Consider the following 24,039-nt stretch of genomic DNA (forward strand, 5'->3'; position numbering starts at 1 on the left):
ATGAGTAGATATACTGGTTGCGAGGTTAGTACTGATTTAACTAGTGTGAGACGTCTAGCTATCATCATGTTCCTGCCGCTCCAATTGCTAAGCTTGCCAATAGCCTTGTCTAGTAGAGGTTGGAAGTCAACCGTCTTTAAACGCCTAGTAGACAGTGGTAGACCCAGATATTTGATAGGGAACGTGCCAAACTTTGCCGGAAGATTTTTGCAGTACTTCCCTCAATTGAACGCCCTCAGAGCATATAGGTACAACAGTAGACTTGTGAAAGTTTGTTTTTAGTCAACATCGCCGCGTCGTCAGCATATATCGATATGCGGCATGATGGTGCCCATCCATAGATCGTGCTGAGGACTCCCATTTCAGTTGCTAATTCCAACATCCTTTGCAATGGGTCAATTGCTATTACAAAAAGCAGCGGAGAAAGGATCGCCTTGTCTTAAGCCCCTGCCATGTTTAATTGGCTGATTGGGTACCCCGTTTAGGAGTACTCGGGCAGAGGATGTGGATAGTATCGCCGCAATCCAGTCACACCAACGTGTTGGGAAGCCTAGGTGTTGTAGTAGTTACGGAGTCGAAAGTTTTCGCAATATCCAACTTGAGAAAGATGTCCGGTATTTTATTTCTATGATACCGTCTAGCCGTATTGCATACCATCATGAAGTTGTCATGAATACTTTGCTTCTTGATGAATGCACTCTGATATTTAGAGACAATTAAGTTCATGTGCAGCTGTAGCCTAATTGTCAACGCCTTGGTAATGATTTTGATGAAGGAATGGATGAGACTTATGGGCCTGAAGTCCTGTATGGTGTCAGCTCCCTCTTTCTTCGGCAATAGGAAAATATTGGCTGTGTTGATTAGTTGTAGATTGTTGCTTCGTAGAGAGTAGAACGGATTTACCGCTTGCATGACGTCGGGCTTGATAATATCCCAGCACGATTTTAGGAACAACCCCGTGTGTCCATCCGGCCTGGTGCTCTATCATTCAGTATGTATGGCATGCTTTATTTCTTCTTCAGAGAAAATTGAGTCTAGTGAGGATAGGTCGTGTCTTGTTATCCCTAGGAGGTCCCAATTAAAATCTGCGCGGTGAGGTAGAGGTTGCTGCATCGTCGCTTTGAAAAAATTCTATATCTCATTTGATTTTTCTTCATGTGTGCATGCCCATCCACTTTCTATTTTTAGTTTCTGTATGAACCTTTTGCGTCGCCTTTGATTGACTTTTTGGTGGAAAAAACATGTGTTGGCATCTCCTAGCTTAAGGTTTGTTATTCTGCTCGTTTGATTCTTTCTTGCACGTTCAATGACCGTTAGCCCCATGACCCTAAATTTCAGTCTACGACGTAGTAGCTGTTCTGCCTTTGTAAGTTGTCTATGTTCTTGCGCTATGTCCAACCGTAGTATTACTTCTAGCGCCATGTGCATGTGCAGCTTCGCATTTAGGAGGAGACGACTACTCCACTCCCGCAATGCTACAGCCGTGGTATGAAGTTTGTGGTAGAGCTTGTGGAAAGGCTCTACATATGATGATCACTCCTTCCACGCCTGGGTTACTGTGTCCTTGAACCCCGAGCAAGATATTTGCTACATCTGCGGAGACGATGACCACATGGAGCACTTCTGTCCTTACAACTACATCTTTGGTCGATATTTCACTGATACCTGCAGAGGAGAATGCCCTCTTGGAGAACATAGAATTACCTCCAGGGATCATCACAAGTTCCTGCGGTGTTTCATACGCGTGAGCAACCTGCCGCCTGGATTCAGGTTGTGGGACCTCGAGGATCTCTTCAGCCCTTTCGGGCCGCTGCTGATGTGGGATGTTCCCAGGTTCAACAATGACATGTGTGGCTGCACGACTGAAATTCGCATGAGCTTCGGTTTTGCTGTCTTCAAGAGACGTGAGGATGGGGAGAGGGCTGTCCACGAGCTCAATGGCTATGAGGCCGGTGGCCGGATGCTGCGAGTTGACTGGGTTTACCCTTCTTGTGTGTAGCTGAAATGGTGAAGGTTAAACTTTTCCATGCTCATGAGTAGCTAGACATTTGACATTTCGGTTCTCCAAGTGAAAATTTTGCAGGCAGTAGTTATCACAAGTTATGTTAAGAATCCCTTATGTAAGTGACTGGTGTTTGTCATGTGAACGTGTTGCATTCTCTGTTTTCCAGGTGAGATTTTTGCAGGCAGAGTGTTAGCGCAAGTTTTGTTATGTGGCTGGTCTGGTGTTTGTCCTGTGAACATATTGGTGTTTCATAACTTTGTCAGAGGGGACCAACTTCTGAGTTTGTTCTTTAGAGATTGTTGCCTTTTTTTTCAAAGAAACTGCAAGTAGAGTAAATCCCTTTTTTAAGTTTTCAAATTAAAGCTTGTGAAAAGGAGCAGAATGAACAAAGAAGTTGGGCCCGGATGCATATACGCAAGAAGATATAGAAAAATCCATGCCGTGTGCTTTGATCAGAAAGGCTTGTTTTCATGATGTGGAATAGAGCAGAACTTTGGAGCATTGTTCCTCACATGACAACACGAGTATATCTGGGGTACGGAGGTATCGCACAAAGCACAAACATTTTTGTTGCCATAACAGTTTGGAAAGAAAAATCAGTTGAAGAGGGATAGAGGTCGATACAATCATACAAGATGCCCATAGGTGTTTCAACTCATAGTGACAAGTCAACTAACTACTCATTTTCATTTTTATTATCTATGAAATAATATTTTTTAAATTCACTAAATAACATTTATGTTCATGTGCAATTTCAAAATTATTTACCAAGTATTTAAATCCTTTTGAATTTTTTTGAAACCACTGCGCCGGCGGGCGATAATGCAGGCCGCTAGCACTAAGGCTTAGTGTTGGCGGGTGGGCGCCGCCCGCGCTGTGCCCCTTCATATAAACCCCCACCGGGCTCGAAAATTTATGAGTGCTGGCATGGCGTGAAATCTAAACTACGTCGTCAAGCTGCCAAAATTACGCCACCTCGCCTCCCGAGCGCCGCCGCCTCACCACCGCCGCCGCCGCACACGGCCACCTCTCCACCCGCCAGTCCTCCCACAACCGCCGCTCCTTCCCGACGCCGCCTCGACGCCGCCGCCCTCCCGGAGCGCCGCCACCGCCCGCGCCCACCTCTCCACCCGCCGGTCCTCCCCCGGCCGCCGCTCCTCAGCCGCGCCTCCCTCCTTCCTGCCTCGACGTCATGCCGCACCACCGCTCCTCCCCGAGCCGCGCCTCCTCCCTGACCGCCGACACACCAAACATCCCCGAGGCCTCTGCGCCGCCGCCGGCCCTCCCCAAGCCCGCCGCACCGCGGCCGTCCCCTCCCCTCGGTTGGTGATCAAAATCTCTAAATTTGCTTTGTTTGTTGTCTTTGCTTGATCATTGCCGACGAGTTAGGATATGAGCTGAGTTTGTTGTCTTTGCTTGATTGATTGCCCTGAGCCTCTGTCGTGGTAGAATGAATTGGAGAAATCTAGCTATTGACATGGCATGTTTGTAAGCTATCATGTTCTTAGCATAGAGCTTGTGGTTGTACAATATCATGATTCGGGTTTATCTCGAAGAGATAGTTTCAGTCTGGGATTTCTTTGCTAGGTGGAGTTATGGGGGTTGGGAGTGTTATGAGGTCAGAAAATTCATATGTACTATGATGTACATGCTTTTTTCCTGACAGCAGGGGTTGGGTGCGCATCAGAAAATTTTATTTAAAATTCTGAATGTTAACCTTTTCATTCCATCACCGGAAGCTATGAATGCTGTTGTATCATTCAAGAACCTGAATGTTGATGTAAATTTGATTAGGAAAGGGTGATAAAAATCAAATCTACAGGTGACTCCATCTCTACTAGTATCGTGAATTAAAGCTCTATGCTAAAATGTTCATTGGACCATGCTATCATCAAAGTACTCTATTCATTTCTTCAGAAATGTGATTTATGAGGCCACATTTTATCAAGGTCTTAACTCTAGGCAAGACTAACTTCTTTCCTACTGTTGGCGCTAGAAATTGGTCAACCAAATCCCAGCGTCCGACACACGATCCGGGAGAATCTGCTTAACTCCTGTTCGGGTGATTGCCCTGGTGCGGTTCGCGCGGCGTGCCAGCCAATCTGACCTGTTGATTGGCAAGGAAGAATACGTGTTAGGTCCAGAAATCACGATCGGCTAAATTTCCGATCTCGAGAGAGCTTATCAGCGAATCGGCCGATTTGCCGTATTAAAGAAATCGGCTATGAGACAGCCGATCACTATAGCCTTGTGGACGGAGAACTACTGGAGTAATCAACGTAAAGCTATGATGACAACACTAGGAATAGATCTAATCGGCAATATATAAATAGATGAATTTAATAGCAGACTATGAAGGAAACCGAAACTACCGATTCCTAGCTGGATAACTGGTGATAAAACTAGAAAGACAGGTAAAACCTATGATTCTAGCAAATATCGATAACTAGTGAATAAATCTAAACGAAACAACAGCGATACGCCCGAAGTTAAAGCTTAGATATTACTCGATAAGCGGAACTTACAGAATCGGCCGGAGATCAGACTGATGCAGCCCTGCCAACCCGCACAAACTCGTGAAAAAGAGGAAAGTTTTGGCGAAATCGCCTGCTTGAAAGTAAGTACGAGGAAAAAGTAGTTTGTTGTATTGATTTGTTGATGATTACAGATTTACAAAGGTAGCTATTTATAGCCCCGTACATGTGACTTCTTAACCGACTAGAATTCTATCCCTAATTCAAACAGAAAACGAATATTTACAAACACGATTCGTGCTAGGTTGGTTACTCTACGCTTCATGGGCTAATCTCCCCCTCATCCTTTTATTCCTTTCCAAGCCCATACAGGCCCAATTAACCCATCCTCCTAATCGGCCGATTCCTTATCAGCAAAAGGCAACCGATTGGGACCCCGGCACGTTTCGACCCGAAGCAAGACAGAAGTCATCGGCCGATCTTGCACTGTAGCACCATTCGACCGATTCCCAACTGTGCTTCTCCGATTCCCTCTCTTCTTGGCGCCGATTTTACTAGTGACGAAATCTGGCGTCAACACATGCCCCCCAGTTTCGGAGTAAAACATAGTCCTTTACTTCGAAATTCTTTATAACCTCCCCTCCGAAACGGCCATAATGAAAATATCCTTTCGTTTCGCGGTCGTCTAGCTGATGATTGCAATCTTTTCAAAACGGGCGCCCACGACAGCCACTACTCCCGAAAAACTCGAAACGCCGGCGCGGTGAAAATTCCATTTTTACCCTCCTTCAGGCATCCTTTAAATAGCGTTTCACCCCGCACTTCATCTTCAAGCTCACGTCTCTCTTTCCCAGCGCGCGCGCCCTCTTCTTTCTTTAGCATCTTTCCCTTGCCGCCGAAGCTTTCTAGCGCCACCCTCCTGCTACTTTTTCTCCTTCTCCTCCAATGGCGGCTCCTTCCGGCAGCTCTCCAGCGCGCGACGTTCCGGAAGTAGCACCTCCGGCGGTGGTGGCGACGGCCGTTGCTCCATCCACAGAAGAAGGAGCTTCATCGGAGATCCCAATGGCGATCCCCATCATGGCCTCATCGTCCGCATCTGCACCGGTGACCACGCCGACCACACAGAACTTCATCCCAGAGGTTAATACCGAATCCTTCTTCTATCGGCAATGCATTTACTTTAGATCTGTTTCTTACTTTTTTACACCCCCTTTTCCTTTTTTAGGCAGTTAGGCATCGCATTACCATTCATCTTACAGGAAATCCCGGCCTTGTTTGTCTCGAACCTATGGGGAACCCAGATCCAATAGAGCTTATCAATTTGGAAACCCACAGGATACCCTTCAAACTGTCCGACATGGACTTAGATCAATGGTTGGGTACTTTTAGGTCCTGGCCGAATGAAACCCCAGGTTGGAGGGAGTGGTACCAACGGGTAGCCGCGTCGAAGAGCGTCTCATGGGAGGAGCTCAAAATCGGCCAGTGCATCAACCTGTCTTTGTCCCAGATGGAGAAAAATGAGCCGTTGGTAATAGCGGCTTCTTATTTTTGGTCTGATGCACTCAATGCTTTCTTATTTGGGCACGGACCCATGACCCGACACTGGCCGATGTGGTTCTGCTGACCGGCCTTGACATTTCTTCCCCGGATACACCCTTCCACCTTCTAGCCGCAACGTCACATCGGCTGGACACAAGAGGAATCGGCGGGTGGAAGGGATTCATCAGAAGTAATAAAAGAACCGGGTGTGTTGAGAATAGGGAGCATACGGCCTTCTTGATGATGTGGTTAGAAAAACATTTCTTTTGCGGAAGAGCCGCCGGCCCGTCAACCAATACCCAGACTTTAGCTGAAGCACTGTCCAGAGGAAACCATGTCCCTCTTGGGAAACATTTGCTAGGGGCGGCGTACCACATGCTCCATCAAATCGGCATCAGACTATCCAAGGGAGAGCCGATCGGAAATCCAGGCGGATCTTGGTGGTTCATCAACCTGTGGCTGAACCTTTACATGAGCGAGATCACTCAGCAGAGGGTGGACCGTATGATGTTCCCCAACATCGAATCGGCAGAAGACCCTACCGAACGTCGCCGATGCATGTCCTTTGGTGAAGCGGCATCAGCCTTTCCAGGTTGCACATATTCTGCTACAAAGGTAGCCGAGTACTTCCGATGCTTCTATAACGGCTTAAATGAAGATGCAACCATTTGGTTTCCTTATCGGCGGGATGACCCGGTCTTTGAACTCCCAACCTGCTTTGATTCGACCACTGGCCGTTTTGACGAAGAGCTCAACGAAGAGTTAATCAAGCCAGGAATCTTGCCAGCTAACTTCTTTTCGGGGAAAGATGCCCCCACGTATGAGTTCTACAACCCTTCTGTTGCAGCACGTCAATTCGGCATGGGTCAGCTGCCGATTCAAGTGTATTTTGCTGGCCGAATCAAGTTCAGAGATGAGCTCACATCCGGTCTGGATTACAGTCGGGTACGAGACCGGATTCCGGATTCCAGCACCATTGACCTGAACAACTGGATAGTAGCTCCCTTTGCTGTCCAACCGTTCAAACTCTGGTGGGCCGATTGGAAGCAATTTCTCTTCTGCAATTCGGCATCGGCATACTGCAACCTCCTGGATCCAGACAACATCGACCCGAACGCCGAGGTATTTTCCTTAGCCGATTTTTACTCCTCTTAACGTGATTGAATACTAATGGTTTTATTATTTCTTCAGGCTGAGAACCGTACACCTCCAACACACAGCCGTAGTGGTTGGCTAATAGAGGGTCATCATCCATACACCTCCTATCCTCTCATCGGCTATGACACTCCGTCCGTAGACGTGATTGCTGGCCGATCGAAACAAGTTCAGAAGAGGATCACCAAGAAGACCAGTCACCGAGTCCGAGCCCGCATAGAATCGGCGGATCCTCCTGTGCTCGTATCGGCAGAGACACCAGCCGCACCACCCTCTCAGGCCATTAAAGATGTCGATACCCAGGTCGTCGCACAAGCTGGGGCAGCCGCCACGTCATTGTTGTTAGAGGCTATTCAGGTAAACCTAAGTTTCATTCCTCCCGATTGTTGTTCTGATATTAACCGTTCTTATCTTAGACTGCACAGAGCACTCCCATGGACACCCAACAATCGACAGTAGCCCAATCGACCATTGACGCGCCCCTGCTTCCATCCATTGAGGTATAGCACTATTTCACCGATTCTCCTTAGTATTTGCATAATGTGCTTATTTAATTCTCTGACACAGGTCATCGGCACACCAAGCGCTCCTCAACCACCGGTCTTTTCTCAGGGAGTTGGTCCAAGCACCGCGCCGATCGTTGTGGAGTCTTCCTCTTCTGACGAACCCATGGCACAGGCCCCTGAGCAAGGCATGACGGCTTCTCAAATGCAACATGAAGAAATTCGCTTCAAAGTGGTAAGTTATATTCCGGCTTTATTTAGCCGATTTGCTTCTACTTTCAGCCGATTTATTTCTTCTTGTTTATTATCTCTAGGAACAAGACACCCCCGACAACAGCCTCTTCTCTTTCGCGGTTGCCCTCTCCGACGATGAAGAAGTCGCTTCCCGCCAAGTCGCCTTGAGCTCCATCCCTGACGATGTCCGAGCCAAACTTGCTAGTATCCGATCCCTCCTTCAAGGGGACATCGGTCGACTAGTAGAAGATGCTTCACCGATTCGGCAGCTCTTCGGTGACGTCAGCGGACGAGTACCAGAAGAGGCGGAGGAAGCCTTGGCGCCGACGGCATTCATTGAGTCTATGCGGATCCCGGTCTTCAGAGCCCTTCATCACATGGCCGATCGCGCCAAGCTGGCCAAGACTCGTGAAGAGGAGGACGCTTTCAAGCGTCAAGCTCAAGAGGCGCACCGGCGTATCCATTTTCTGGAGGACTCCCGCCCGGGGATCATCGGTGAGATAGACCGCCTCAAACGTCGGAGGGCAGAGGTCGCCAAGGAGATGGAGCAAGTGACCAAGGCAATCAGTGCCGAAGAGAAAAGGCTCCAAGAACTCCCCTCTGTCATTGCCGATTTGAAACGGGAGAGGCAACACTTGGCCCACGAGGCCCTAAAACTCCACCGTAGCGCATCAGAAGTCCCCGGATCGGCGGATGAAGACCAATGGGTCCTAGATTCTGCCGATCAGATCCGGCGTCGGGCGATCGTGGCTATCGATACCCTTCTGGGTAATCTGTAAAACACTGACTGTTTTGTACGAACATTTATTATCTGCTTTGATCGTCCTTCGCGACGCCCTTTCTATTTATTACCTTTCTTATTTCCGATGGGACGTATCCTTACCAAATTTCCACGCCCCTTCTTCTTATAAGTACCGGCCTAGGCACTTCCTTCCGAGAGTACCAGTTTGGCTTTCGGTTTTATCCCCTTGCTCCTCTCGTCGGCGCGTCTTTCTGTCATGTCTTCGTCGGCTTCTTCCTCCTCTGTCAACCAGGTGAAACCTTGGCTTTGACTCCCCTTTCTCTTTTTAGATCTTAAGAAGAAGATGCCCCTTCTTATTCCTTTTTTGTTTCAGCCTCAGCGTCTTAGCCCTGAGCTCATACGCGCCATCGAGCTCATACACTCTGAGGACCCATTGTCGTCAGAAGATAAGGAGCTGATCAGGGCTCATCGTGATGAACTCCAAGACCATGTCACCGCGGAGGCTCGTGTGGTCTTGGAGTTTGTGGAGAGTAATGGTAGTTGGCAATCTTCAACCGACAGGAGCCATCCGCTTCCTCCGCGAGTCGTTCTTGAAGACGCGGCGGCAGGAACTTCACACCCGGCCATGGATCGGAGCCATCCCCTCCCTCATCAAGTTGAAGCGGAGGCTTCAATGAAAGAAATAGAAGAAGAATACCTCCGACTCATGAACGAGTTGGATCGGACTGGGAGGGAGCGCAAGAAGAAGAATAATTAGTTATTTGTATTTTTTGTTCTAAGGGCGACTAGTGTTTTGTCGGCCCTGTAACCCATCGCCCATACCGAATGAATACATCGGCCAATTTGGACGACTATGTGTTTGAACCGTTTTGTATCGGCTGTGTGTGATCGTATTACAGTTAATCCCTTATGCTCCGACCCATATACTGGGGTAGTATCTTTTTAAGTACCTTCCGTTCAGAGCTCTAGTAAATTATTCTCCCTCTATTGTTTCCAAAATGTAAGCATTCCCTGGAGCAGATCTGCCGATTTTATACGGCCCTTCCCATGTAGGGGACCATTTTCCGAATTTAGGATATTTCGACCCAATCGGCAATACTAACTTCCATACTAAGTCCCCAGGGGAGAATTGTTTGACTTTGACCTTCTTATCGTACCACCTGGCTACTTTCTTTTTGTTTTCTTCAATGCTTATCAGAGCTCTCAATCGTTGGCCAGCCAAATCATCAAGTTCCCTTTTCATAAGTGACGAGTAGTCATCGGCCGTTAACTGGTCCTGGAGCGAAATACGCCTCGATCCCGCCCTCGATTCCCATGGTAGTACTGCATCGTGACCGTACACCAACTGATAGGGAGATAACTTGGTAGCCCCATGACAAGCCATCCTGTACGCCCATAGGGCCTCAGTCAAACATAGATGCCACTTCTTTGGCTGTTCCTCGATTTTCCTTTTGATCAACTTGATTATTCCTTTGTTGGAGGATTCTGCCTGACCATTGGCTTGGGCGTAATACGGAGAAGAATTTAACAATTTGATTCCCATATCGGTTGTAAATTACTCAAATTCCCCTGATGTGAACATTGTTCCCTGATCGGCTGTTATAGTTTGAGGGATGCCGAATCGGTAGATGATGTGATCCCTTACGAAGTCGGCCATGATAGCCGATGTCACGGCTCTTAACGGAATTGCTTCTACCCATTTGGTAAAGTAATCAGTAGCCACCAGAATAAATTTGTGCCCTTTGCTTGATGGTGGGTAAATTTGGCCGATAAAGTCTATTCCCCATCCCCTGAACGGCCATGGCTTGATAATGGGATTCATAGCCGATGCGGGCGCACGCTGGACATTCCCGAACTTTTGACAATCCTGGCACCCCTTATAATATTTGAAACAGTCTTCGAGGATAGTTGGCCAGTAGTACCCATTATTCCTGATCATCCACTTCATCTTATGGGCCGATTGGTGTGCTCCACATACCCCTTCATGGATTTCTCCCATCAGAATCTTGGCCTCCTCTGTTCCAAGGCATTTGAGTAGAACACCGTCGATCGTTCGGTAGAACAGGTCGTCTTTGAGCAGTACGTATTTAGTAGCATGAAAACGTACTCGTCGTTCCACCTTTTTAGACGGATCTTTCAGGTAGTCGGCAATTTCTTTTCGCCAGTCATCGGCCGCAAGTTCTAGAGCCATAGCGCCTAGAATTGGCCGATATCTAGATGCGTGCTGGGCGAGCTTGTTGGCACCCTCGTTGTGATCCCTTGGGATGTGTTCGATTACTGTCGATCTAAATCCTTTTAAGAGCTGTAAGCAATCTTCGTAATAAATTCTTAATACGTCGTCCTTGCATTCGGATCTTCCGGTCAGTTGATCCACAATAAGCATGGAATCCCCGTAGACTTCAATAGACTCGGCCTTGACCTCTCTTAATAGTTGTAGGCCCTTCAATACAACTCGGTATTCTGCTTGATTGTTAGTAGTGGTAGCTTCTATCGGCAGAGAAAAATCATAGCTTGCCCCCCGAGACGATATGAGAACGATGCCGATTCCTGATCCGACCCCACATGACGACCCATCAAAATATAAAGTCCAAGGTGCCTGCTCTATGAGGGCAATCTCCGGTCCGCAGTGTTGGGCGACGAAATCGGCCATGACCTGACCCTTGACGGCTTTTGCCGATTCATACCGTAGGTCAAACTCTGACAATGCTAAGATCCATTTGCCGATTCGTCCTTTCAAGATCGGCAGTGATAGCATGTATTTCACTACATCCTCTTTGCATACGACCACGCATTCTGCCGACAGTAAATAGTGCCTGAGTTTAGTTCATGAGAAGTAAAGACATAGGCACAACCGCTCCACTAGAGGATATCTTGTTTCAGCGTCCAGAAGTCTTCTACTGACATAATAAATTACCCGTTCCTTGCCTTCGAACTCCTGGACTAGAGCCGACCCAATAGCTTTTTCATCGGCTGATAAGTATAGCTTGAACGGCTTACCAGTCTGAGGAGGAACCAATACTGGTGGCGAGACCAAGTATTGCTTGATATCTTCCAGTGCTTTGCGCTGCTCCTCCCCCTATATAAATTCCTGGTCAGGTTTTAACTTCAACAGTGGCGTGAACGCCTGAATCCGCCCAGATAGATTAGATATGAATCTTCTGATGAAATTCACCTTGCCGATTAAAGATTGTAATTCGGTTTTGTTCTGCGGGGCCATGACTTTGTTGATGGACGCTATGGTCTTTCGATTGATTTCAATCCCTCGTTCGTGCACCATGAATCCTAAGAACTGTCCGGCGGATACGCCGAAAGCACATTTATTGGGGTTCATCTTAAGCCCATGTTTCTTGGTGCACTCTAGCACTTTTCGCAAATCGGCCAGATGCTCTTCATGTCCTTTGGACTTGACTACGACGTCATCGATGTAGATCTCCACCAGAATGCCAATGAGCTTGTGAAATATGTAATTCATGGCTCTCTGATACGTAGCGCCAGCGTTCTTCAAGCCAAAAGTCATCACCACCCATTTGAACAAGCCAAGGTGGCCTGGACATCTGAAGGCCGTTTTTGGTATGTCCTCTTCGGCCATAAGTATTTGATTGTACCCAACGTTTCCGTCCATGAAGCTAATAATCTTGTGCCCCGCGGCGGCGTCGATCAGTACATCGGCCGTCGGCATGGGGTAACCATCCATCGGTGTGGCCTGATTAAGAATTCTGAAATCAACGCAAACGCGTAGCTTTCCATTCTTCTTGTACACTGGTACAATGTTGGAGATCCACTCGGCATAACGGCATTGCCGAATAAATTTTGCTTCGATTAGCCGAGTTATTTCAGCTTTTATGTCTGGTAGAATCTTGGGATTGCAGCGCTGTGCGGGCTGTTGGTACGGCCGATACCCTGGTTTTATGGGTAGCCGATGTTCAACAATAGATCGGTCTAAACCGGGCATCTCATGATACTCCCAAGCAAAACAATCCTTAAATTCCTTTAACAAATTTGTCAATTTACACTTGTATTCTGGGTCTAAATTTGCACTAATATAAGTCGGCCTTGGTTTGGTACGATCGCCTAAGTCTACCATCTCTAATGAATCGGCCGACGTGAACCCGTGCCCTAGCTTCCCATCTTCTCGGGTGAACTGATCCATCTATTCTGAGTCTTCGGAGCTGACTGCTCAGATCGGCTGTAGGCCAAAATCGGTGACCTTCAGGAAATCGGTCTCCCATACTCTGCCGGATATGCACCTGACGGTTTCGCAGCTCCACTGCTGCGTGTCGGCTGCCGCGATGCTGTATGCGGAATCGGCGTTGACTACCTCGATGTTGTCGCCGACCCATTGTACGAGACATTGATGCATTGTTGACGGGATACAGCAATTTGCGTGTATCCAGTCCCGGCCGAGTAGCATGTTGTAGGATCCCTTGCCATTAATAATAAAAAAGGTGGTAGGAAGGGTCTTACTGCCGATGGTGAGGTCGACGCAGAGAGCGCCGCGAGTGTTTGACACGTTGCCCTCGAAGTCCTTGAGCATCATGTCCGTCTTGGTCAAGTCGTCATCGCTTTTTCCAAGCTTCCGGAGCACGGCGTATGGCATGATGTTGACTGCAGCTTCTCCGTCTACCATCAGTCTAGTGAGGGGGCGGCCGTCAACATGCCCTTTAAGGAACAGCGCCTTCATGTGTTGTCGTTCGTCATCTTCGGGCTTCTCGAACGTGGCCATCATTGGCTCCAAAGCCAACTGTGCCGTCTGGTCTTCTATCGCCGATATATCTTGTTGATCGGCGGGAGTCATGAATTCCATCGGCAGTATGAAAACCATGCCGATCTCAGCTGCCGATTCGTCACCCGCCGATTCGTCATCTCCTTTATCGTTTCTTTTGGGGCGCCACACCCGAGGCTTTCCTTCCTTCTTGTCCGTCGTGCTCTGTTGTTCCTCTTCTTGTTGTTCCCATTGGCGGAGACGTTGGATTCTTCGTTTTTGAGACTTGGTCAATCCATCGGGACACCACCTGGGGTTTATTGGTCTTCCCCCTGACTTGGCGCGTTCCCACTCTGGTTCGCGTCCTAACGGGTTTTCGTCTGTCACCCGAGCATCGGCCATCTCTTCGAGCCGGCTGTGAACGTTGGCCTTGTTTTCTGACCGGTCATGCCGATCAGTCCTGCCCCCCTGCCTATCATGGCGTCTATCTTCCGACCGATCATATCGGTCACTTCTGCTCCCCAGCCGATCACGCACGGGAGGGCGCTGGTCATCTTGGTTGCGCCAATTCCTGCTGATCGGTTCTGGCCTTCCGTCTCTGGAGCGAGACCTGTTGAATGGCCGATTGCCACGATATGGACCGTTGCATTCTGGGCAATTATCGGCCGAAGGTAGCCTGAGGTTGTTTTCCCAACAGTGGACGAAGAAAGGACACCTCCAGTGATCTTCGTGCCGTCGCATGGCTTCTTCCCGGGACCTTGAGCGTTCATGCTGACGTTGGTACTTCTGGAGCAGGAACTGGGAAGTAATGCGTGGCTCTTCCGATTCGCCATCGTCATCCTCCATCCGCCGCTTCCCCTTGACATCTTCAGGCGTAGCTTGATTTCTGGGGTCAACGGCGCCACTCTTTTTAGCCGATTCGGACGTCAGCACTTTTGTTTGGAGTGAATTCTTTCCAGTATCAACCATGTTGGTGGGGAAGGGGTGCTGGTCGATCTTCATTGGCTTGGCCGATTTTGTCGGCACTTCAAATTTAAGTCTGCCCTATTCGATGGCTGACTGTATCTGCTGCCTGAAGATTTTGCACTCATTAGTATCATGGGATGTGGCATTGTGCCACTTGCAGTATTTCATCTTTTTTAGTTGTTCGGTAGAAGGTATTGTATGGTACGGCGAGAGTTTAATCTGCCCTTCCTGTAGGAGAAGGTCGAATATTTTATCGGCCTTTGTCGTGTCAAAACCGAACACCTCCGGCTCCTTTTTGCCGAATGGGCATGATATCGGCTTTTTTCCCTTGATCCACTCCGCAAGTCCGACTTCAACGTCTTCCTCGTCCTCTAACTCTTCCAGGAACGCCACTTTCTTCTGGAAATTCCTCCGTGGATCGAAGGAACGTACCTCCTGTCCAGACAATCGGTGGACAATCTGGCTCAAACTCTCGAACTCCTGTGAGGCGTATTTTTCTTTAATGTGGGGCAGAAGGCCTTGAAAAGCTATATCGGCCAACTGCGCGTCGTTTAGAGCCAGGGAATAGCACTTGTTCCTGATTTTCCGAAACCTCTGTACATATGAGGATATCGGCTCGTCACTTCTTTGCCTGAGACTGGTCAAATCAGACAGTTTCATCTCATGCACCCCGGCGTAGAAGTATTTGTGGAACTGTCTTTCTAAATCGGCCCATGTGATAATCGAGTTTGGCGGCAATGTCGTGAACCATTGAAAGGCCGAACCAGACAAGGATGATGAGAACAACCGTACCCGTAGGGCATCCTGCGTAGCTGCCTCCCCACTTTGGATGATGAATCTGTTCACGTGCTCTACGGTCGAAGTGTCATCCATCCCCGAAAACTTAGTGAAGTCAGGAACTTTATACCGATGGGGGAACGGCAATAGGTCATATGTAGACGGGTATGGTGTTCTGTAGGTGTAAGTTTGTACTTTCGGCTTTAAGCCGAATTGTTCTTGCATCACCTCCGCAATACGTGCAGACCAATCTGGCTGTTGCTGGTGAACCGTTGGCTGAGGTATTGGCACGTGTTGGTAAACCGGAGGCGGAATAATCTGAGGCTGAGTGAAAGCAGGTGGCATCTGATTGAAAGCCGGTTGCGTATTGAACATCGGCTGTTTGAATGAGCCACTCGTTTCATCATATAGCATGAGCTCTGCTGTCTTGTTGACCTCCGGAGCGACAGGCTGGTATGGCGGTACGATCGGCCGAGTGGCCGCCTCTGAAGATGCCTGGAATGGAGGGCTTCCTTGACTGGCCGATTGATTCTGACCGACCGTGGCTGAAGGTGCCCCCCAGGGTGATGGGCTAACTGGAGGGAACGGTGCAGAAGACAGTTGGATGGAGTTATACCCCATAGGAGCTGATGACGAAGAAGCACCTGAACCCCCGACAGAAAATTGGATCGGCTGTGAAACCGAATTCGAATAATTCTGGTTTGGTGGAATCGGCTGAAAATATGCCGGTCCCCTATATCCTTGAGGTATCCCACCAGCGAAGGAGTTGACAACGGCGTTGTGCACCATGTTTGAAAGTACCGGGGACTGATCAACGAAGGCGTGATAAATGGACTGTTGAATCATATCGGCCATTTTGTCCGAGTCCTCAGAAATCGTGATTTGGCGGGGAGCAGGGAACGGAGTCTTCTTGATAGTCTCCCCGCTTCTGGAGCGACTGAAAGACTGTAGGCAAGCCTTCAGGAACTGTGTCGTATACTTATCCAGTTCTTCCTTCTGGTCGTCCTTCAGATCTGCTTCCATCACCTCGATGACGTTATCTTCGGAGACTTCAGCAGCTTTCGACATAATGGCGGTTGTATTTGTCCCACCAGGCGTGGCAAAAGTGTGTTGGCGCTAGAAATCGGTCAACCGAATCCCAGCGTCCGACACACGACCCGGGAGAATCTGCTTAACTCCTGTTCGGGTGATTGCCCTGGTGCGGTTCGCGCGGCGTGCCAGCCAATCTGACCTGTTGATTGGCAAGGAAGAATACGTGTTAGGTCCAGAAATGGCCGATCTCGAGAGAGCTTATCAGCGAATCGGCCGATTTGCCGTATTAAAGAAATCGGCTATGAGACAGCCGATCACTATAGCCTTGTGGACGGAGAACTACTGGAGTAATCAACGTAAAGCTATGATGACAACACTAGGAATAGATCTAATCGGCAATATATAAATAGATGAATTTAATAGCAGACTATGAAGGAAACCGAAACTACCGATTCCTAGCTGGATAACTGGTGATAAAACTAGAAAGACAGGTAAAACCTATGATTCTAGCAAATATCGATAACTAGTGAATAAATCTAAACGAAACAACAGCGATACGCCCGAAGTTAAAGCTTAGATATTACTCGATAAGCGGAACTTACAGAATCGGCCGGAGATCAGACTGATGCAGCCCTGCCAACCCGCACAAACTCGTGAAAAAGAGGAAAGTTTTGGCGAAATCGCCTGCTTGAAAGTAAGTACGAGGAAAAAGTAGTTTGTTGTATTGATTTGTTGATGATTACAGATTTACAAAGGTAGCTATTTATAGCCCCGTACATGTGACTTCTTAACCGACTAGAATTCTATCCCTAATTCAAACAGAAAACGAATATTTACAAACACGATTCGTGCTAGGTTGGTTACTCTACGCTTCATGGGCTAATCTCCCCCTCATCCTTTTATTCCTTTCCAAGCCCATACAGGCCCAATTAACCCATCCTCCTAATCGGCCGATTCCTTATCAGCAAAAGGCAACCGATTGGGACCCCGGCACGTTTCGACCCGAAGCAAGACAGAAGTCATCGGCCGATCTTGCACTGTAGCACCATTCGACCGATTCCCAACTGTGCTTCTCCGATTCCCTCTCTTCTTGGCGCCGATTTTACTAGTGACGAAATCTGGCGTCAACACATGCCCCCCAGTTTCGGAGTAAAACATAGTCCTTTACTTCGAAATTCTTTATAACCTCCCCTCCGAAACGGCCATAATGAAAATATCCTTTCGTTTCGCGGTCGTCTAGCTGATGATTGCAATCTTTTCGAAACGGGCGCCCACGACAGCCACTACTCCCGAAAAACTCGAAACGCCGGCGCGGTGAAAATTCCATTTTTACCCTCCTTCAGGCATCCTTTAAATAGCGTTTCACCCCGCACTTCATCTTCAAGCTCACGTCTCTCTTTCCCAGTGCGCGCGCCCTCTTCTTTCTTCAGCATCTTTCCCTTGCCGCCGAAGCTTTCTAGCGCCACCCTCCTGCTACTTTTTCTCCTTCTCCTCCAATGGCGGCTCCTTCCGGCAGCTCTCCAGCGCGCGACGTTCCGGAAGTAGCACCTCCGGCGGTGGTGGCGACGGCCGTTGCTCCATCCACAGAAGAAGGAGCTTCATCGGAGATCCCAATGGCGATCCCCATCTCTACTGGTATCGTGAATTAAAGCTCTATGCTAAAATGTTCATTGGACCATGCTATCATCAAAGTACTCTATTCATTTCTTCAGAAATGTGATTTATGAGGCCACATTTTATCAAGGTCTTAACTCTAGGCAAGACTAACTTCTTTCCTACTGTTGGCGCTAGAAATTGGTCAACCAAATCCCAGCGTCCGACACACGATCCGGGAGAATCTGCTTAACTCCTGTTCGGGTGATTGCCCTGGTGCGGTTCGCGCGGCGTGCCAGCCAATCTGACCTGTTGATTGGCAAGGAAGAATATGTGTTAGGTCCAGAAATCACGATCGGCTAAATTTCCGATCTCGAGAGAGCTTATCAGCGAATCGGCCGATTTGCCGTATTAAAGAAATCGGCTATGAGACAGCCGATCACTATAGCCTTGTGGACGGAGAACTACTGGAGTAATCAACGTAAAGCTATGATGACAACACTAGGAATAGATCTAATCGGCAATATATAAATAGATGAATTTAATAGCAGACTATGAAGGAAACCGAAACTACCGATTCCTAGCTGAATAACTGGTGATAAAACTAGAAAGACAGGTAAAACCTATGATTCTAGCAAATATCGATAACTAGTGAATAAATCTAAACGAAACAACAGCGATACGCCCGAAGTTAAAGCTTAGATATTACTCGATAAGCGGAACTTACAGAATCGGCCGGAGATCAGACTGATGCAGCCCTGCCAACCCGCATGAACTCGTGAAAAAGAGGAAAGTTTTGGCGAAGTCCGCCTGCTTGAAAGTAAGTACGAGGAAAAAGTAGTTTGTTGTATTGATTTGTTGATGATTACAGATTTACAAAGGTAGCTATTTATAGCCCCGTACAGGTGACTTCTTAATCGACTAGAATTCTATCCCTAATTCAAACAGAAAACAAATATTTACAAACACGATTCGTGCTAGGTTGGTTACTCTACGCTTCGTGGGCTAATCTCCCCCTCATCCTTTTATTCCTTTCCAAGCCCATACAGGCCCAATTAACCCATCCTCCTAATCGGCCGATTCCTTATCGGCAAAAGGCAACCGATTGGGACCCCGGCACGTTTCGACCCGAAGCGAGACAGAAGTCATCGGCCGATCTTGCACTGTAGCACCATTCGACCGATTCCCAACTGTGCTTCTCCGATTCCCTCTCTTCTTGGCTCCGATTTTACTAGTGACGAAATCTGGCTCATGTGGATCGTATTCTACTCTACTTGAGTAGGAACCAAGCTCACCTAGGACTCGTAGGCGTCTAGATGAAGATGACCCTGAATACGATCCAACCATGGATCATCAGGTACCTGCAAGCACATTCATATACTAGCTAGTGATGCGTTTGTTGTTCAGATGAAGATGATAAACTCCAACTATTGTTTTCTCTATAGAACGATGACCAATCCCCGGTTCATTTGCCGCCACGACGGCGTAGAACATCAACTCTGCAGGAAGGCGAGGTACCTGCCTCTGCACCACAGCCTTCGGCTACAACTGCTTCCAGTAGTGCTCCGAAAAAACAATGTGGGAAAAGAAGGCAAAACCAGATCACTGAGAAAGGTACTCGCGTCATAGAAATGCTTGGCTCCAAAGGTGAGCCCATATTACCTGAGGGGATAGCTGCTAGGTTTTGGAACATATGTGGAGCTATTGTTAGGGATAAATTACAGACCAGCATCACGACTAGTAACTGAAAGAATGTGCCTATCACTACAAAGGCTATATTGTGGGCCACATTGAAAGAAAAGTTCACTTTTCCTGAAGGTCAAGAGGAATCCACAAGAAAATTTGCTGAGGGCCTCCTTGGGACATGTTTCATGAATTGGAGGTCTATTCTTAATACATAATAAAGAAAGGCAAGAATGCTAGGGATGACTTCGGTAGGATTCCTCCAGAAATGTGGGAGGAGTTCGTACAACAGAAGAACACGTTGGAAGCAAAAGTCCTGAGCGAAGAAAATACTAGGAAGGCTATGAAAGCCACTGAGAACCCCCATCACTTGGGTGCGGGAGGGTACGCAGCCAAGATCGCTAAGTAGAGGAGAGAGGAAGAAGAACGGAGGATAGCTAGTTAACCGGATTTGTTTGAAGGCTTGGATGAGCGCAACAGGAATTGGGTACTAGCTCGAATTCTGATATTCACACCCGATGGCAAGGTTGCATTCAAACACCCAACAATAGTGGAAATTTATGAGAGGTTGGAACAGCTCATCGAGATGCAAAAGAAGGGTCTTTTCAAGCCGGACAGGGAGAGATATCAGCTAACCGCTGCAATCGGAACCGCGGAGCACTCTGGGCATGTTTGAGGGATGTCATCAACATTGCCCTAGGGTACATACTGTGGTATCCCCAGGATATCGTTCTGAATATTAATGCATCGCTAGAAACCTCACAGCGGAGTCAAGATGAACCCATGCTACAGTCAAATGTTGACACGGAGCAGCGGACGTAGTCACATGTGTAGGTAGCTACCAATGAGGGCGAGCAGCCGACTCAATCATGTGTGCAGGGAGCTATCAATGAGGGCGAGTATCCAATGCCGCTATCACCTGTTCTAGAAGGTGTCACTGAGGAGAATGGACATCACTACTCCAAGGTGATGAACGGGTAGATGATGTACCAGTTATTGATCCAACATCGCCGAGGCCACCATCTCCACCTCCCCAAAGGTCAGCGGTACCTCATATGGTCAGTACATATGATTATAAGACTCCATAAACAGAAGTCGACAAGTTCTTAAATGTATTGAAAAACAAGGCTTCATCTTCCGGTGAGAAATTTGTAGCTTGCGGCGCCTCTCGGTAAAAGGAAATAAATGAAAACCTCAATTTCTTTGTATCAGATGAAGTCCCAGATAAATATGAGCATGGCAAATTATTCTTGTATCGGTGGGATCTTGTGGACGGCCCATGGGAACTCAATAAGCTGCATGGATAGATCATGGCCGCAATGAAGTAAGGCATTCGAGCAATCACCACGCGTATCCCAAAAAAGATTTTCCTTGGCGCTCTCGATTACGAGATTGTGATTGATTTTGAGGATTTGCACGTACTTTACCGTCATCAACATCTTGACGTCCAGCTCATTACTGTATGGTGCTTGTAAGTCCACATGTACCACATACACGAGTTTTACGTACATATGTATATATTTTATGTGTCAACTACCTGAGCGACTACCTATTCTGCAGGATGTAATGGAAAGAGGAAGAATCGACGAATGGCAGGTTCTCAGTAGCATACCTTGACCCAACACGAATTAGCGAGCCAGAGCACAAGTTCAAATTGAATGAAAGGGTCAAAGCAAAAATCGATGCAAGAAAATTGCTATAAAGCAAAAAGTCCATAGAGCTGAAATGCACAAAGTGTCCGTGCACATTGCAAGAGTAACGAGGAAAAAGGCTCACAAGAATCATATCATGAGAGCTTACAATTTTTGGTAAGCTAGCTAGTTTAAATTGCTATTTATATATTTGGTGCTAATTAATGCCGTCTATAATATAAATTATTCTAATATAATGCAGAGACCACTGGATTTGCATATGTATTTACCCCAAGCAAGGATTTGCAGTGATCCTCGACTCAGCTAGATTTACCAAATATAGTTACAAGGAATTCCTAGGTATTGTACAAAAGTAAGACATTCCTTGACAATACTTAAATGCATGTTGAGATTCTATGCATCTAAGTTGTATTATTAACTCTTGTCTTTATATTCTCAAAGTGCGCACAAGCTTTACATAATGAAAGGCGGGGAATACCCTGAAAATAGGAAGAAAATGATGAAAAGAATAACACATAGATTCGTAAGAACATAAAAACTTGGTTTCTTTTCATATAATGTCGACTTGTCATTTATAACAACTCATCATTTTCTATTTGATTGCAGTGCCAGAGGCAACCTTCTGATACTGCGCTATGCGAATATTACGTGTGCGAGTTCCTCAGAAACAATGGGAGGTACCGGACGAACCCCGAAGACGTAAGTCTCTTATACGCTGCCATGTGCTAACTTTATAATGGTAATCCATCCTAATCTTCATTTACTATATACCTGCAGATGCCTAGGATCGAACCTCGCAAGGCGGCGCTCGAAAGGTTCATCCAACACGAGATTTGTCATGAGGAAGGAGAATTCTTTGATCCAAATGGCGTGTTGACGGCGGATGATTGCAAAGGTCTACGTAGATGGACGAAGTAGTTTGAATATTAGCGTGGCAAAGAATAGCTCTATTCCGAACGTTGAATTATGTGAATTATTTATTATTCAAATTTATTGAATAATTTGAATTATCTATGATGTACGATGCAGTTTTTAATAATGTGAATTATTTATTATTTAAGTTCGTTGTTACGTGGTTGGAGATACATATTTAAATTTGATTGCTAAAAACTGGCGGAAAATAGAAATTATAAATAAATCACAGGAAATAATATATAAGGTAGAAAAATAAATATTCCTAGCGGGTGGCATAACCACCCGCCAGCACAGAAACAATTTGTGCTGGCGGGTGATGTAACCACCTGCCAACACAGAGGGGTCACCGTCATTTATGCTGGCTCAAAGTTGCTAGCGGGTGCTCGGCCCGCCAGCACGTAACCCTTTTAGCTGCCAGCACGAATCTTTTGTGGCCTGGCGTGAAACGGCAAATAAAATGAATCGGAGGTAGTATTTGTGTTTGTGCCAACAGAATCAAAGGCGAGGACGATTTGGTTTACCCGGAGGGCCTACGCGAGGATTCCAGGTCAATTGAATTGTTACATCAGTGGAATGTCGAGCCATCGAGAGCGCTTATGCCCTTACAACTACATCTATGGGCGATTTTATTGTCAAGAATGCGGAGGAGAATGCCGCCCTGGCCCTGGACAACATAGGATCACCTCCCTGGCTCATCGCAAGTTCTTGCGGTGCTTCATACGCGTGAGCAACCTGCCGCCGGGCTTCATGGAATGGGACATCCCGGAGCTATATCAATGACATTTGCCACTGCAAATCTGAGACTCGCATGAGGTTCGCCGTTCTGGTGTTCAAGAAACGTGCGGATGGAGAGAGGGCCGTCGACGAGGTCAATGGCTACGAGGTCGCCGGCCATAAACTTCGAGTTGATTGGGTTTACCCTTCTTGTGTGTAGCGCAAGATGACAAGCTAGAGCTTTCGGTTTTTAATTTTTATTAGTACATTAATTACCAAGTCTCAGATAAATATAGCATGTGTACATTTCATTCTTGAAAACAAACTAAAGTGAAGTTTCTCTCTTCTCAGTCTAGGTGATCATGGCTACAATCACGTGGAGGTATGCATGTCTAGTATTTATTCAGTACGATTAAAATCAGTAGAGGAAAGCAAGAAAACAAACGAAAAATGCATGGAACCCTGTCATACATTACACAAAGTAGGCCTAATACACGATTTACTTTGGCCCATATGCGACCATTTTCCTCCAGGGCTTCTCTACAAAGAGTTTTATGATTGTATTTTTGCTCTTTTTGGTTATTTGATTTATATCATCGAACAATGACGAGATGGGTACTACTGGAGACAGGATGGCATACCCATCAACCTCATATCATACGGCTCTATTGTGCTGTTTCCAATAGTTGGATTTCATGCCCAACACCTCCATGGTGGATTTCGTGCACAATATCTCGCTCCATGATGGTACAGTTTTCTGCTCTCTTATTAACCTGCTGCAGCAAGATAGAAAAAGAAAGAATATGTGCCATATAAATGATGTGTACGATATGCTATACGAGATTAGCGTAAGCGCTGGGCACCTGCCAATGGGTTGCATAATTTTCACTGGAAAAATTTACGGCTTCATAGTTCATACAGATACACAGTACTTCTTGTTTTTTGATAAAAAGGATTTCCCATGGGAAATAAGGAAAATGATTTGGGTTACCAGAATACTTCTTAGAAAGAAAGATAATGATTTTGCGCGGTCAGGTATTCTTGAAAAAAAAGGAAGGGTTTTTATTACAGTCTTACCATATACATATTCAAATTTACCGTGTATGCTTCATGGCTTTCTACACAGGGAAGTAGATTTTTTTTTTACCGACTTAGACCTGCTTTTGAATTGAGACTTGAGAGAGGCTATGCAACATTGTTCAGCCAAGCAGCTAACTGAGAAGTGAGGAGCACGGCCAAAATGCAAACTTTTTTTTTTTGCTACGTACACGTGTGCAAATCAACAAACTACTGCGGATTCAGCTAAAACTGAGAAAGCGATGGGTCTAGCTCCTTGGCATATGCTGAGAGTAT

At 46.9% G+C, this 24,039-nt stretch overlaps 1 protein-coding gene across 1 annotated transcript; it reads left to right on the forward strand.

The window, feature by feature from the left end:
- LOC117849218 (uncharacterized) lies at positions 1 to 2,320 on the forward strand. Its single transcript, XM_072291884.1, has 2 exons — positions 1 to 24; positions 1,505 to 2,320. Exons 1-2 carry the CDS (start codon positions 1 to 3, stop codon positions 1,997 to 1,999), a joined length of 519 nt encoding a protein of 172 aa, XP_072147985.1. The 3' UTR covers positions 2,000 to 2,320.
- The last annotated feature ends 21,719 nt before the right edge of the window (positions 2,321 to 24,039 follow it).

The sequence above is a fragment of the Setaria viridis genome, chromosome 2 (assembly GCF_005286985.2).
Source record: "Setaria viridis chromosome 2, Setaria_viridis_v4.0, whole genome shotgun sequence".
Classification (NCBI taxonomy): domain Eukaryota; kingdom Viridiplantae; phylum Streptophyta; class Magnoliopsida; order Poales; family Poaceae; genus Setaria; species Setaria viridis.

Coding starts and splice junctions, on each gene's coding strand:
- LOC117849218 (XM_072291884.1), top strand. CDS start 1: ATGAGTAGATATACTGGTTGCGAG. Junction 25..1,504: donor GTAGATATACTGGTTGCGAG/GTTAGTACTGAT, acceptor AGTTTGTGGTAG/AGCTTGTGGAAAGGCTCTAC.